General features: G+C 34.6%; 1 protein-coding gene across 2 annotated transcripts in view; it reads left to right on the top strand.

The window, feature by feature from the left end:
• Positions 1-12,868, top strand: part of LOC139775480 (uncharacterized) — a 78,815-nt gene that overhangs the window by 42,114 nt on the left and 23,833 nt on the right. Inside the window, exon 1 of one of the 2 annotated variants that reach the window (XM_071711508.1) lies at positions 51-2,468. The exons of the other annotated variant lie outside the window; for it this stretch is intronic. Within the exon in view, the coding sequence (XP_071567609.1) occupies positions 995-2,468 (1,474 nt within the window). The 5' untranslated portion in view covers positions 51-994. Of the gene's footprint in view, positions 1-50; positions 2,469-12,868 lie in introns of those variants that run through there. 2 annotated transcript variants of the gene reach the window in all.

The following is a 12,868-nucleotide window of genomic DNA, read 5'->3' as shown; positions in this document are numbered from 1 at the left end:
GCCCGGCCGCAGCAGCCGCAGCCGCAGAGAGACGGCCCTCGCGCGCCGAGTTGAACGCTCAGTTCGCGCGCTGAGCGTGTCGCGCTCGGTCGTCGTGTTACACAAAATCCCGCTACCGTGTCCCGCAAGGAAGGGACTCGCTTGGTTCTGCATAATCAAGGATTGTTACGCGGACGCACTCCGAGAGCACATTTTCCATTTCCACCTTCGAGATTGGCTATGACTTTCGCGAAAGTTTCGCGACCGGCGCAATAGCGGTTCGTTATAGCGATTTTGGCGCATCCCTCGTCTCGAAAGTTTATTTTATCTTCGGAAACTATTCTCCAAGTTCTACGGAGTTTTTCAATTAAATGACAATCACCGCCAGGCGTGAGAACTAATGACTGTATTTGTGAAACTTTCGTCGGTTTCAGTTGCAAGAACTCACAATCCATGCACGTGGTGGCGTTAGTTTCGTTAGCTTAGTTAATTTGTTCATTAACAAAAAATTTATTTTGAAATTCGATCGATTTTTATCTGCTTTGTATATATTAATCTGCAATACAATCTTTTGTCGATAGAAAAAAATTAGCAAATTTTTTCTACAACTCATATTTGAAAGAATAATTTTTTTGAAGCTATATATTTTATATAATATTAATTAATAAATTTTTATTTAAGTATTATTTATCAAAATTTATTTATCAAAATGGATCATGTCTGTGTTGAATAACACTATAAAATACATTAATAGAGTTTGAATTATTGATTTGTGTCACGACAATAATAATGCATCGAAAATCTTATTGCGGTTCAGTCTTTCGTTTCGATCGCAAAATTCCAACTCCGAGACAAATGTCTTTCGAGCCTCGGGTATCTAACCATGAAAAGGATGAAAGAGACGGAAGAAAGGAAGCGCCAACGACGACGAGGACGGCGACGAAAATAATGAGAACGATCATGAAGACAAGAAGCCATGTGACACCATGAAGTCAGAGAAAGGGAAATCCGGATAATGGCAGCCTCTCGCGTAGATTCTGAAGTTGGAGAATACCAACTAACGTCTGCGACAGCTGCAGTGTTATCGAGATCATCGAGCGAGGCTCGCGTAGTCGTCAAATCTTGGAATAATTGGAATGATGATAATCATCGCGCCAAATGTATCGAAGAGCCTCTCGGCCGGTCAAAATTTCGCGATCATTCATCGACGAATTCAAGTAATGGCAATGGCATTAGTGGAAATCATTATACACAAAATAATAAAGAATGGTCGAAGCAAGAAGAGGAATCCGAAGATGAAATTCATATTGCCGACAAATTGGACATTAACGAGGACACAAATGGCGATAAGATGAATAACGATGCTAGTAACATCGTCAGCGATCGTAAATTAATTACGTGCAAGGAAAATAATGAGAAGTTTAGTGATTCGAAAAATAAGCTTGAAGATACATGCACGAACTCGCTAAATAACGAAATAAAGGAAACTCGCCAAATATTTAATAAATGTAATCGAACGAGCGAAACTATCTTCGATAATGAGTACGACGAGAGACAGACGCATGTTGCTCGTAAAATCAAAAGCGCGACTGCATCGACGAACAATTGCATAAACAATCCATCCGAATCAGCATACTGTTCCCAGAGTAACGATAAAACGATCGGATCGAGCAAATGCGAGCGCGTCAGGGATATCGAGAACCGTAAAAATGACTGCGACGAAGACGGGATGGAAATCAGTTCGCCGCGGAGTCGCGAGTATCCTCACGGGGACAATGTCATTGTATCCGCCGCCACGTCGAGCACAGGCGCATTTCGAGAAGCTCTACGAGGTGAAGCGTCTCGCAAGGTCGTTCACTCCTCCGCCAAAGACAATCGCGTCTCCGGAAAAACGCGACAATCCGCGTCCGCGAGGAACGCTGTTCGCGATCGAGAAAAATCGCGGGATCGAGAAACGGATATCGCCATCCTCTGCGCCGACGACGGGAAAAGTAGCGGCGCGAGAAAATGCGAAAACTGCGGGGAGTCGCACTTCTCTTACGGTCGATACTCTCGTTTGTGGAAGTTTTCGAATTATTTGAGTCGCGAGACGGCGCGGGCGGCGGCGAGTCGAAACGCGGCCAAGATCGCCGTCAATCGGGCAACCGATTCGACGAGGCTGGCGGCGCCGATCGCCGCCGCGACGACGACGCTTCGTCGCAGTCGGTCGTTGCCACGATTGTCGATTCACGACAGCGGAGTCGCTTGCAGCGATCATGCACCGGCGGCGGCTCCGGAGCAAACGCACGCGGCACCTCGCCAGTTGGTCGCGGATCTCAGACAATTGCTCACCCTGAGGCAACACTACTATCCGGAAGGCGGCTGGGGCTGGGTGGTCCTCCTCGTGGGTTTACTGGTACAAATTTTGTCGCACGGCGCGCACGGCGCCGCCGGCATCTTTCTCCAGCAGGTGGAGGTCAGATTCGGCCACCACGTGCATCTACAGGCAGGTTAGTGAAGCGAACAGAAATCGAGATTAATGTTAGTCACTAGACTACGGATAATTGGCTGCCCTAAATTTCACAATTCACTCTACTTTCGAGCAAATGTTTCAATTTGCAAACTTTATTCTATTTTTTTATTTGCTATTTTTGCCTTTTTGCTGAAATAAATCTTGTAAAAACGCCGATAAGCTTTTTCATTTATCGTCATTTTTAGATTTATGCACAAAAATAAAAATAAAAATTATATTTAATTGACTATTTACGTGCGTTATTAATGTTGTTTAATTGGCATAATTGGGTTGGCATGATTCATGTCAAATTTCTTTATAAAGCTATTTTTAGAAATAATTTAAAAAAAGTTAAATTTTATATCAATCCAATATCTAATTATTATTTATTAATATATCCGATAATATATCCAATCCAATATCTAATTATTAATATATTTGTAAATGCAAAAAAGATAAATGTAAATTTATAACAAACGCGGACGTCGCGCACGCAAACAGTGCCAATAAAGTACACACTTTTACTTTCGTTAGATAGTATATTGATCAGCGGTTGTTGAATTTGATAGCATATCAGCCGCATATCTGTACGGAGCAATCGATACTCTCAAACGAGAGAGAATTTATTAAGTCAAATTTTCCTTAGTTTAAACGTTAGATTTTTAATAATAAAACGAGAGTTGGAAATAGCAATAAAAGCGAAGAAAAAGATGCAGTCATTCATTAACGTAATTTTCAAGAAATAATATATATCAGCGGAATTCTCTTAAAATAAATTATCAGGGCACTCGTTTTAATTTAAACTCTGAAGGGAACGTAATTACCGAAATTGATCGTGAAATGAGAACGTATCATTTAGTATTACGGCTGTCTCGAGCGACGGCAAAATTGCGGCACATTTTTAACATTGCTGCTTTAACTTTGGGTACTTTGCGACATTTCCCTATAGGAACTGCACGCGTATACATTACCTCGCTGGCGATCGGCCAGAAGCGGAAAATCGCAGTTTCTTCTTGCAGCTGTGCTTAATAAGCGGTGTTTTTATTGCGCTTAACACTACTTTGAAAAATGAGATAGAAAAGTCATCACGTCATATAAGATATATTGGGTCATTCATATTATAAAATATTATATCATAAAATGTTAAAACTATATAATACATTGTTAAAAATAAATCATTATTAATATTAGAAACTAGTGATATATTATTTTTTTATGTTAATAGTTTAAAAAGATAATTTTTAATACTATGTTTTTAAAACAAAAAATTTCCTCCTCTAGAGAAATAAATACTATATAATAAATCTTAATCTCTTATCAAAAACTTCGAAAACTTCGTTGACTATATTCATAAATAAGGCAGTTCAACATGCGCAATAATCGTCGCGAATTGATCTCACTCGATCAATGATGGATTTGTCAAGATATATCTGGGCTTTCGCGAAAAACGCACAGTAACACTAATCCAATGAGGATAATTTGAACGGCATTTGTATCAACAGCTGTGCCGGCTGTAATAATCCTTCCTTATAAGGAATTTTGCGCATCGGAACGATGGCACATGATCTTTCCCTCCGTCCTTACATTGGCCCAGATATCTCACGAGACGGAAGCTATCACATCGCGACATAAGGGGCGAAATTGCGGTATCGCAAACGACGATGGTCGCAAAAACTGGTATACTAACGTGCCGCTTTATGGTCACGCCAAAGGAATTCTCTGTTGCGAGATAATTCGGATGAATTTGACGAATATATAATCGTAGTTACATGAATATGGAGATTCATGCAAAACGAGTCAAGCAATATACACATGAAGAGAATACCCTGGCAGATCATCTGAAACTCTTCAAAGTGCACTATACGTCTATCTCTGATTTTGATAAGTTGTAAATATGTTTTACAAAAATTCACAAAGAAATAATTCCTTGAAGCAAATTTGGGAAACACGAAACTCGTCAAATTCACAAACAGAAATAGTTCTCAATTTTTTTAATAACCCGAATGAATTAGGCTACTAGAAAACTGACGTCATCGAAGCGGACTTGTATCAGACCGTTGATCCCGTTCCCGTTCGAGACAAGCCGCGAGAAAGCGCTCTTTGCACGTATAACACACGCATATGAGTGTGCGTATGATGCTAGGCCTTGCGGCGTAGTTCAATGGTTCTCTCTTTAAATAGCCCAGTCATTTTTCTATTTAATTATTTGTCTAATTGCTTCTCTTGTCATACTCGTGAGATCGAATCACGAAGAGCGTAAACAGGGCCGATGAAATCGAATGCAAGATTTTTGTGCGTAAAGAAATATATAAGTGATCGGAAAAATATGCGAGAATTAAAAGTTTTTCGTATTAGTTAACAAATCTTATTTTCACCGATAGTACAAAGAAGTATAAAGAAATATACATTATTGTCAGTTGTAGATGATGAAGAAATAGCATACAAAATTAAATACTAATGAACACTTTGCATTTGTTTCACTCCAGCCCTGAGAGAGAACGTCATCGCAGACAAGTGACGAATTGACGCTTATGATAAGATCCACGAAGATGGGAGCAAAAAATTTGGAAATGCGTTAAGAGAGCGACAGATCAATTTTTTGTTGACGTGCTTAAATATCTGCTTCGGACACATCTCTCGAAAACACACACACACACACACACACACACACACACACATTGGCCTAGGGCAATAAAGTTCCATCATCATCAAAAACCCGTTGCCTGCCTTTTATACAATCCATTTGCATGTCATCCCATTTATAATTACTGCTCATTCTTTACTGCTTTTACGCAGATACTTCATGTTCTGCGCTAAAATTCAATTTACATTTTTTTAATTTCCTATAAAAATTAATTTTAGCAATGCAATTCATAAAACAAATATTTATTGCATAACTAGCAACTTTTTATTTAAAAAATATGCTTTTGGATTCTCATGAGATTTACCTATAAAACATTTACATACTTCCGAACTATTCCGTAATTATTTTAATCTCGGAAAAACTATATTAAAGAAAGATAAAGATAAAAAAATTTTAAATTTCTTAGTAATAATAAACTATATCGAAGAAAATAGTTCAAAACTTGAATTTTTCATCGGTAAAGTAATATATATAGAGTAAGAAAGCATTAACTTGAAGCATTGGAATTTTGTCACCGACAGACCAAAGTATATATCATTGAAAACTACTTCTGATGGAGCTACTTGCATTTCAATCAGATTCAATAATACGGCTTGATGCGCGGCATTCGTGATAAAATATTTGTTACAGATAAAATTTTATTCTTTTTTAAACGATTATGCATACGTTGATTTTTCCATATGCATAAAACAGGTTCACCTTTATAGAGAATCAAGTCTTCGCAATTTATCATAAATTACGAACAAATACTTAATAAAAGCGTTTTTTATCCAATTTTTCCTTAAATTCTTTTACGAACTTTCGAAATTCGTATCGCGTGAGTGAAGAATGAGAATAAAAATTTATTATATTTACCGCAATATTTTTTTACTGTTTAAAAGAATAAAGCAGTTATCCTCTGCAATTGCCCATATCGATAAAAATATGAAAAAATTAATATGTAGAAAATATAATCAAATTTTATAATTATTTCAAAATACATATAAGAAAAACTAGGAAAGAAGATAAAAGAACAGATGTGAAAAATAAATTAAGCGATATGCAAATATACAGATAAGAAATATGATACATATGTCCAATATATAAAATCTTCTCGAAAATCTACGAGAGCTTGTGACGCACAAGTATATAAATCTAAAACGTAATTCTCAATCTGGATCTAAGAGACTCGAAGGGACATTTATTTTATACGAGCAGCGGACTTTTCTGAATCCCATTCAATATTCTGTACATCTTAAATAACATAACATCTAAGAAAGTTTAAACATTAAAATTTAAATTTAAATATGACATAAAAAATTTAGCTTGTTACATAAATAATTATAATTTCAAAGAATTTAAATAGTTTACTGCAGTTTATCAAAACCATCCTGTGCTTATATAATTGATATAGGTATATTTTTGTATATTAATATGTGAAAAAATGTTATATTTTTTAATCTTTTATCATACACATTGCAACGAACGTAGTGTCAATTATACCTGCTATATCACATGATAATATTATAACGATAGAGCTACATGGACATATACGAAACTTAATCCAAATATATACGCTGTGCTGAGAAAACTTGAAGCTCTTACTGAAGCTTAAGCCAGTTACGTCCTTGGGCTTCAGCCCTCGATTCGCTCGGAAAGTAAGGAAAAATCTGGAGATTAAAATTCCATCGGATTAAAAAATCCAAAGCCGGCCGCATTTTCTCGCGGCGTCTGACGTCTGGCCGAGCCAGCATCTCCGATATAAGACGCGAGATACGAATCGTGTCGGCACGGCGCGGAAACGTCGTGCGGAATCATCGCGCATAGGCAAAAATGTTGAATAATGGCACGCGGTTGCCTCAAGGCGGAACCGACCATGAGACAACGTAGATGAGAGAGGCGTGATAAAAATTGCCGGACTTGAAAAGTTTTTTTTCGACTCCCCGCGGTGGATGCTTTCAACGCGTTAAGTCGACATGAAGTCCATCAAGATAAAGTCTGGAATGCCTATTGTCGCACAGGCATCTCTCTCTTTAAAAAAAAAAAAGAAAAAGAGAAAGATTCTGTTTCTGTACATTCAAAGGTTACAATTGCTACGAAAAATTTTTCCATAAGATTTTTATTAGCGCTATTTTGTCTATATTGCAGAATTTGATGTGCAGATGCGTATTATATTCATTGAAATAAAGACTTATCGACTTCTATACTATCAGAAATATTTGATTTATTATGACTAAAAGAAAACCGTGTAATTATTTTCTTGTAAAGATTTCTTGTAATGTTTAAACAAACATACAACGAAGGGAAAGCAAATATAAGTAATATGTATAAAAAAATCTATTAATTAAATAAAAATGTTTGGCAGACATACTATTTACAATATGTAATATTTGGTCGATGTGGATGAATCGGTGGATGAATAAATAATATAGAGTTAAGTTCGATCTGGAAAATAGTATTAAAGTAATTTCGACCTTAATGATCCTTCAATATAACATTTAATGACAAACCTAATCCTCTCTAAAAGGTTCTAAATATTAAGTATTAATTTAATAATCTATCTCAAAATAGAATGCAGATTTTGCTTTCAAATTATATCAAACTCGAATTTTTATTAATATCTTTTGTTTGCGTAAGTTGCTTCATTATTTTAATCAATAATTAAGCAGTAAATTACTAAAATCAATTATAAAGTTTGTTGTAACGGACAATGTTAATAGAAATAATTTATTAAGTATTTCTATTAGTATTTCTATTATTTCAATTAACCGCCATCGTCACTTTCGATTGAGAATAGATTAAGAATAGATTCGTACGGGGTTACTCACGGGAATACGGAGCGAAGATTATCTATGCGACGGTCCGCGGTGACTGGGGGTAGACCAGATTGGACTGGACTGACAATGAGATTGACGAATGTACGTCGATGCAAATTGTTTCCGCGCGCACTGGTTCTCGCAGCGACATCGTTACCAAACACCGAACACTTTCATCACTGCTGCGTCCCCCGATCTGTTCATACACGCTAAATATCACAATTGAATCGCGGAACGACGTACTTACGCCGTGAAACGTTGGCTACCAATATGGCGGCCGATTTCGCGCGCTCACGAACGATATCGAAGACGCCCGAAGTGGCCCGAACTCGTCCAAAACAACTGTTTCGATAATTTTCAAAACCTGGTAGAACGAAACAAATCCGCACTGTTCGTTTTAAGCGAGGGGGAATGGAATAAATGACAAATGAATAAAGAAACACGTCTTTTTGTCCATTATGTTAACTGATACGATATTCGAAATTATTTGTAAATATAAAGAAAAACATTTGCTTTTATCGAGCATAAAAGAAGAATGAAAGATTTGAAGTCTTATGGCTTTCTTTATGTAATATATAGCCCTCCCAATTTAAAACTCTTTAAAACTCCTCATATATAATATAAAATTATATAATTAAAAAGCATATTAAATGTAAGATTACATTTAAAAATTAAAATAGTCTCAGTTCTTGAAAATCAAATATAAAAACGAATACGTAAGTAAATCTTATACGCACTAAAAGTTTATTATAGTATTTGAATAGTACAAATGATTTAACGAATACGTAAATCACGAACATATGAAGTATATTTGACAGAAGCAAGTGGACAATTTGTGTCTGGAATAAACGTTGAAATTTTCGTCGCAAGCCATTTTTTTAACCCGCAAATCGTACCTCGTAAAATAATGAAATTACGAGCCACGCAAAAATACCGCCGCACATAAACGAATCACGCACGAAAATGTGTCTTCCCTCTTCTTAGCGTTGCGCACGCACGAGATATACCGAAATATTTTTTATATCGGGAAATAAAATTAACCCGAGACGCCGTTAATCCCGATTTTACAAAAATATCTCGCGCGGGAAAGTATAAAATATTTATAAGAAAAGAAACGATAGGAGATAAAATTTTATTATAATAAAATTTTGTGTTATCAGTAAAAAGAATTTATCTTTATTTCGAAAAATTTTTTAATATCCCGACGGATTTATATTATATAAAATGCAATTTAGACATCAGGTTGACGAAACTATCAACACAATGCTATACTTTTGAGAAGCACAGATAAGTATATCTATAAAAATTGGGCACAATACGCTAATGTATGACTACCGAAAACTAAACTGACGTGCCATCAATCTTCTCTACGTTATGCAACGCATACATTCGCATTCAAAGACCGGTATCTCGTTGTCGGTAAGTAATAGTTTGCAAAAATCCTTGATGCGTTCGTATCCCTTTGCTCGAGCTTTTCAAAGACGGATTGCGCAGGAACATTAACCGCTCCATCAATAACTCATTGCCTGTGCTTGCATACGCAACATTTGAATAGAAATAAAATATGCGTTATTACATTACATAAGTGATTGTATTATATGTGTATGTAAAATTTTAATTTAAATTAAAACTAATATAAAAATATTAATCAAATAGGTACTAAATTAAATAATAAATGAAAATAAGATCCAGGCGCGATAAATGATGCGCTCTACAATTTATTATAATTTAAATAAATAGAACAATATAAACAATATTAATAACGTATGTTTCGACCCCTTTTTGGTATTAAATTTAAAAATATAATTTAAGTCAGAAATTAAACACAGTTATTAGGTTAAAAAACAGATATTATATGAATTATAGCTTAAGTCTAAAACAGATATTAAATAATCGATTTAAAAATATTAACAAATTCTGACAGATTTAAATTGCTCGTTAAGTATCTATATATTGATTATTAATTTGATTGTTATCTTTCAATTATTTGTTCATTACCACGATAGCGATGAGAAAAGTTTCTTGCTTAAAACTGAAACAACAATCTAAATTACAAGTTTCGTTCTCCCGCGCGGATTAGTTTCGAAACATAATCGAGATGATCTTCAATACGAAAATACAAGACACCGCTCCGGTGTCTAGGGGGGATTCGGTTATCTCTGGAGATCGCTTTCTCGGTGGACGTTACCGCAATTGTAATCGAGAAACGCTTTACGCTTTCCGTAGAATGTCGCCCGAAATTGTCCACTGCGACTCAAGACAAATCCCGTAAAAAAGACGTCGACCTTTCGTACTTCTTGTTTTATCTTTCTCCTTCTCTCTGTCTCTCTTTCTCTCCCTCTACGTGCGCCCGTTCGTCTATCTGTCGCGAATATTCCTGTTGCTGGAAATGCGCACCAGACGTGTACCATTGCGCGGAAATCGCATTCGTAAATCCTTTGGTTTGCAATGAGTTTAACGGCTTGCACGTTGCCTGCCAAAAAATATTGTTGCCGGATGGACACGTTCGCCGTGAATGTCGACATTCGTCACGTTTACATGCGACGCGAAAGAACTTCACGCATAAGTTTCTTATTAACTTTATTATTAATCAATTTTATTATTAATTTAATACTGTCAAATATGTTCAAAATACCGCCAATACAAACCATTATTTTAACAAATTAATCTTTTTTACTTTTATTATGTAGCTATAATAAATAAAAAATTAAATCATTCTTGAATATACTAGTTTCCTAAACATATGTATTTTGGAACAAAGTTTTTAAGGCCTTTTCGTAATTTTATGATACAAATGTTGAGAAATGGTATGGAAAGGTATGACATTCTTTATAGTTCCTTCTTATTTACGGCAACCTTAATTACGCCCGTATCTAGACGACCGCGAGAGCGCAGCTGCAATTATCACGTAATTGATTTTAAACTAATTGTACACGCGCTCATTCGAACCATTTCGCACAACCTAATTGAATTTGCAAACAGAATTAAATTTTTTCATGTATATTGCCAACACTAATACATTAATGATCACTATCATCGCTCATATTACGGCCAAATATCTGCAAATTATATGTTTCAGTTGCAGATATTACACTTTGAACATGTACTTTTCGTGCATATTCTCATATGTATTCTTTTTAGTTATTTTATATTCGCATCTAGGCTTTAATAATAAATCTTCAACACTTCACGGAAATGATCTGTTTCCTCGCAAGACTAATGAGAATTTATTAGTGGCTCGGAAATATATCCGTCAGTGCTACGAATCAACATAGAGATAAATTTCTTCTTTAGAACATATATTTATTTCAACATATTTTTCTTTCAAACATATTTATTTGAAATATATTCGAAATAAATTGTTCGTGAATGTTAAGTAAGAAAAAAGCAGAGAAAATGAAAGAGATCGGAAAGATCATTCAAACTTTTGCGAGATTTGAGTAACGCCTCAAAGGATATGGCTTGAAAAATTTAGCAAATCATTGAAAATAAAAAAATATCAGACGACACGATGTAATATCGAATTTATTCTTTTAATTTTTATCTAGTAATTAATAATTGCATCAAATTTCAAATATTATGACTGTTCCCGCAGAGATAAATTATATCATGCTAAACGAGATGTACTTAAGCATTATTTTCAGATTTATATAAGACAAGATAAAAAGCTTTCCATAATTAATTTTGTCACGCAATTTTTTTAAGATTCAAACAAATTTTTAGTTTAAGAACAGAAAATTTTATTAGGACAACTACATGTTCAAGAAAAACTATCTTTTTGTATAAAAGCTGTTCTGTGATGACAAAATAAATATTTTATTATAAAAGTGCTTTATTATGTCACATAATAAATGTTAATTAATATTACTATGCTTTGAACTTTGCGCCTTTCATTCGTATGTTATATTAAAAGTGAAAAATAACAAGCAAATTTTAACAAGTAAAATAAATCTGAAAAAAGTTGGTTCAATTTGTAATGTAATTATGCGTCAAATTCAAATTTGAGTTTAGTATTGTGCCGAAAAAACTTGCCAAGTACAACATATGCAGCGTATCTCTTATATCGATCGACAATACAATATTGCAGTCACGTACGGGGATCTAATTTTCTATCGACAGCCAAGAAATAAGTTTTCGTACGAAATTGAGCATTTATTTCATTACATTCTCCGATAAAATTCAATTATCCAAATTTATCTTATACATAATTGTTTTCATCACAGGTAGGTACTTAAATTTCCAAAAAATATTCAAAAATAGTTCTACAAGAACAAGTTACATCGAGTGAGACATTTCCTTCAAATCGATGAAATACTATTATATCTATTTATTTACTATTTAAAGTCTTATTAAAAATTAATATTAGAAAAGCATGCAAAAATAAAGCGTGCAACTAAAAAATGTATTAATTTAAGCATAAACACATATTAATTATTCTAAATTTTTAACGAAATTGCCAATTAGATAATCTTAACTTATCTCTTTCTATTTGGTTGAAAAAGTCGTAATAATTGGAAAGTTAATTTAAAATAATAAATTGTATAAACAATTGTTGCGGTAATCCTAGCATTGAATATAATAATTAGCTCATAAATTCGTTACAACAGTGTGAATACACAACATTTTCCTGTACTGATGAAACACTTGGGTATAAAACCAAAATGCGAATAGACAGTTACGAAGGATGAATAAGCATGAGCGCAACAAGTCGATCACTGATAATGTTCCAATACAAATTAGTATACGAGCTCATGTACTTGTAGATAGACGATTCGCTTATAAAACGACTCTTTTAAATTTCCATTTAAATTTCTGATAAGATAAGCAGTATTTTTAAATACAATGCAATGTCGATCTCGACGAGAAAATGACAATGAATGAATATCTTTTTATATGTTGATGAATCTAAATAAAATCGAGAGTTACTATAATGACAATGTACTCAATTTGCGCAACCAT

Source organism: Temnothorax nylanderi, unplaced genomic scaffold, assembly GCF_030848795.1.
Source record: "Temnothorax nylanderi isolate EJ_2023f unplaced genomic scaffold, tnyl_v1.0 TNYL_tig0099_pilon, whole genome shotgun sequence".
Classification (NCBI taxonomy): domain Eukaryota; kingdom Metazoa; phylum Arthropoda; class Insecta; order Hymenoptera; family Formicidae; genus Temnothorax; species Temnothorax nylanderi.
This window is presented reverse-complemented; position numbering and strand designations above follow the sequence as displayed.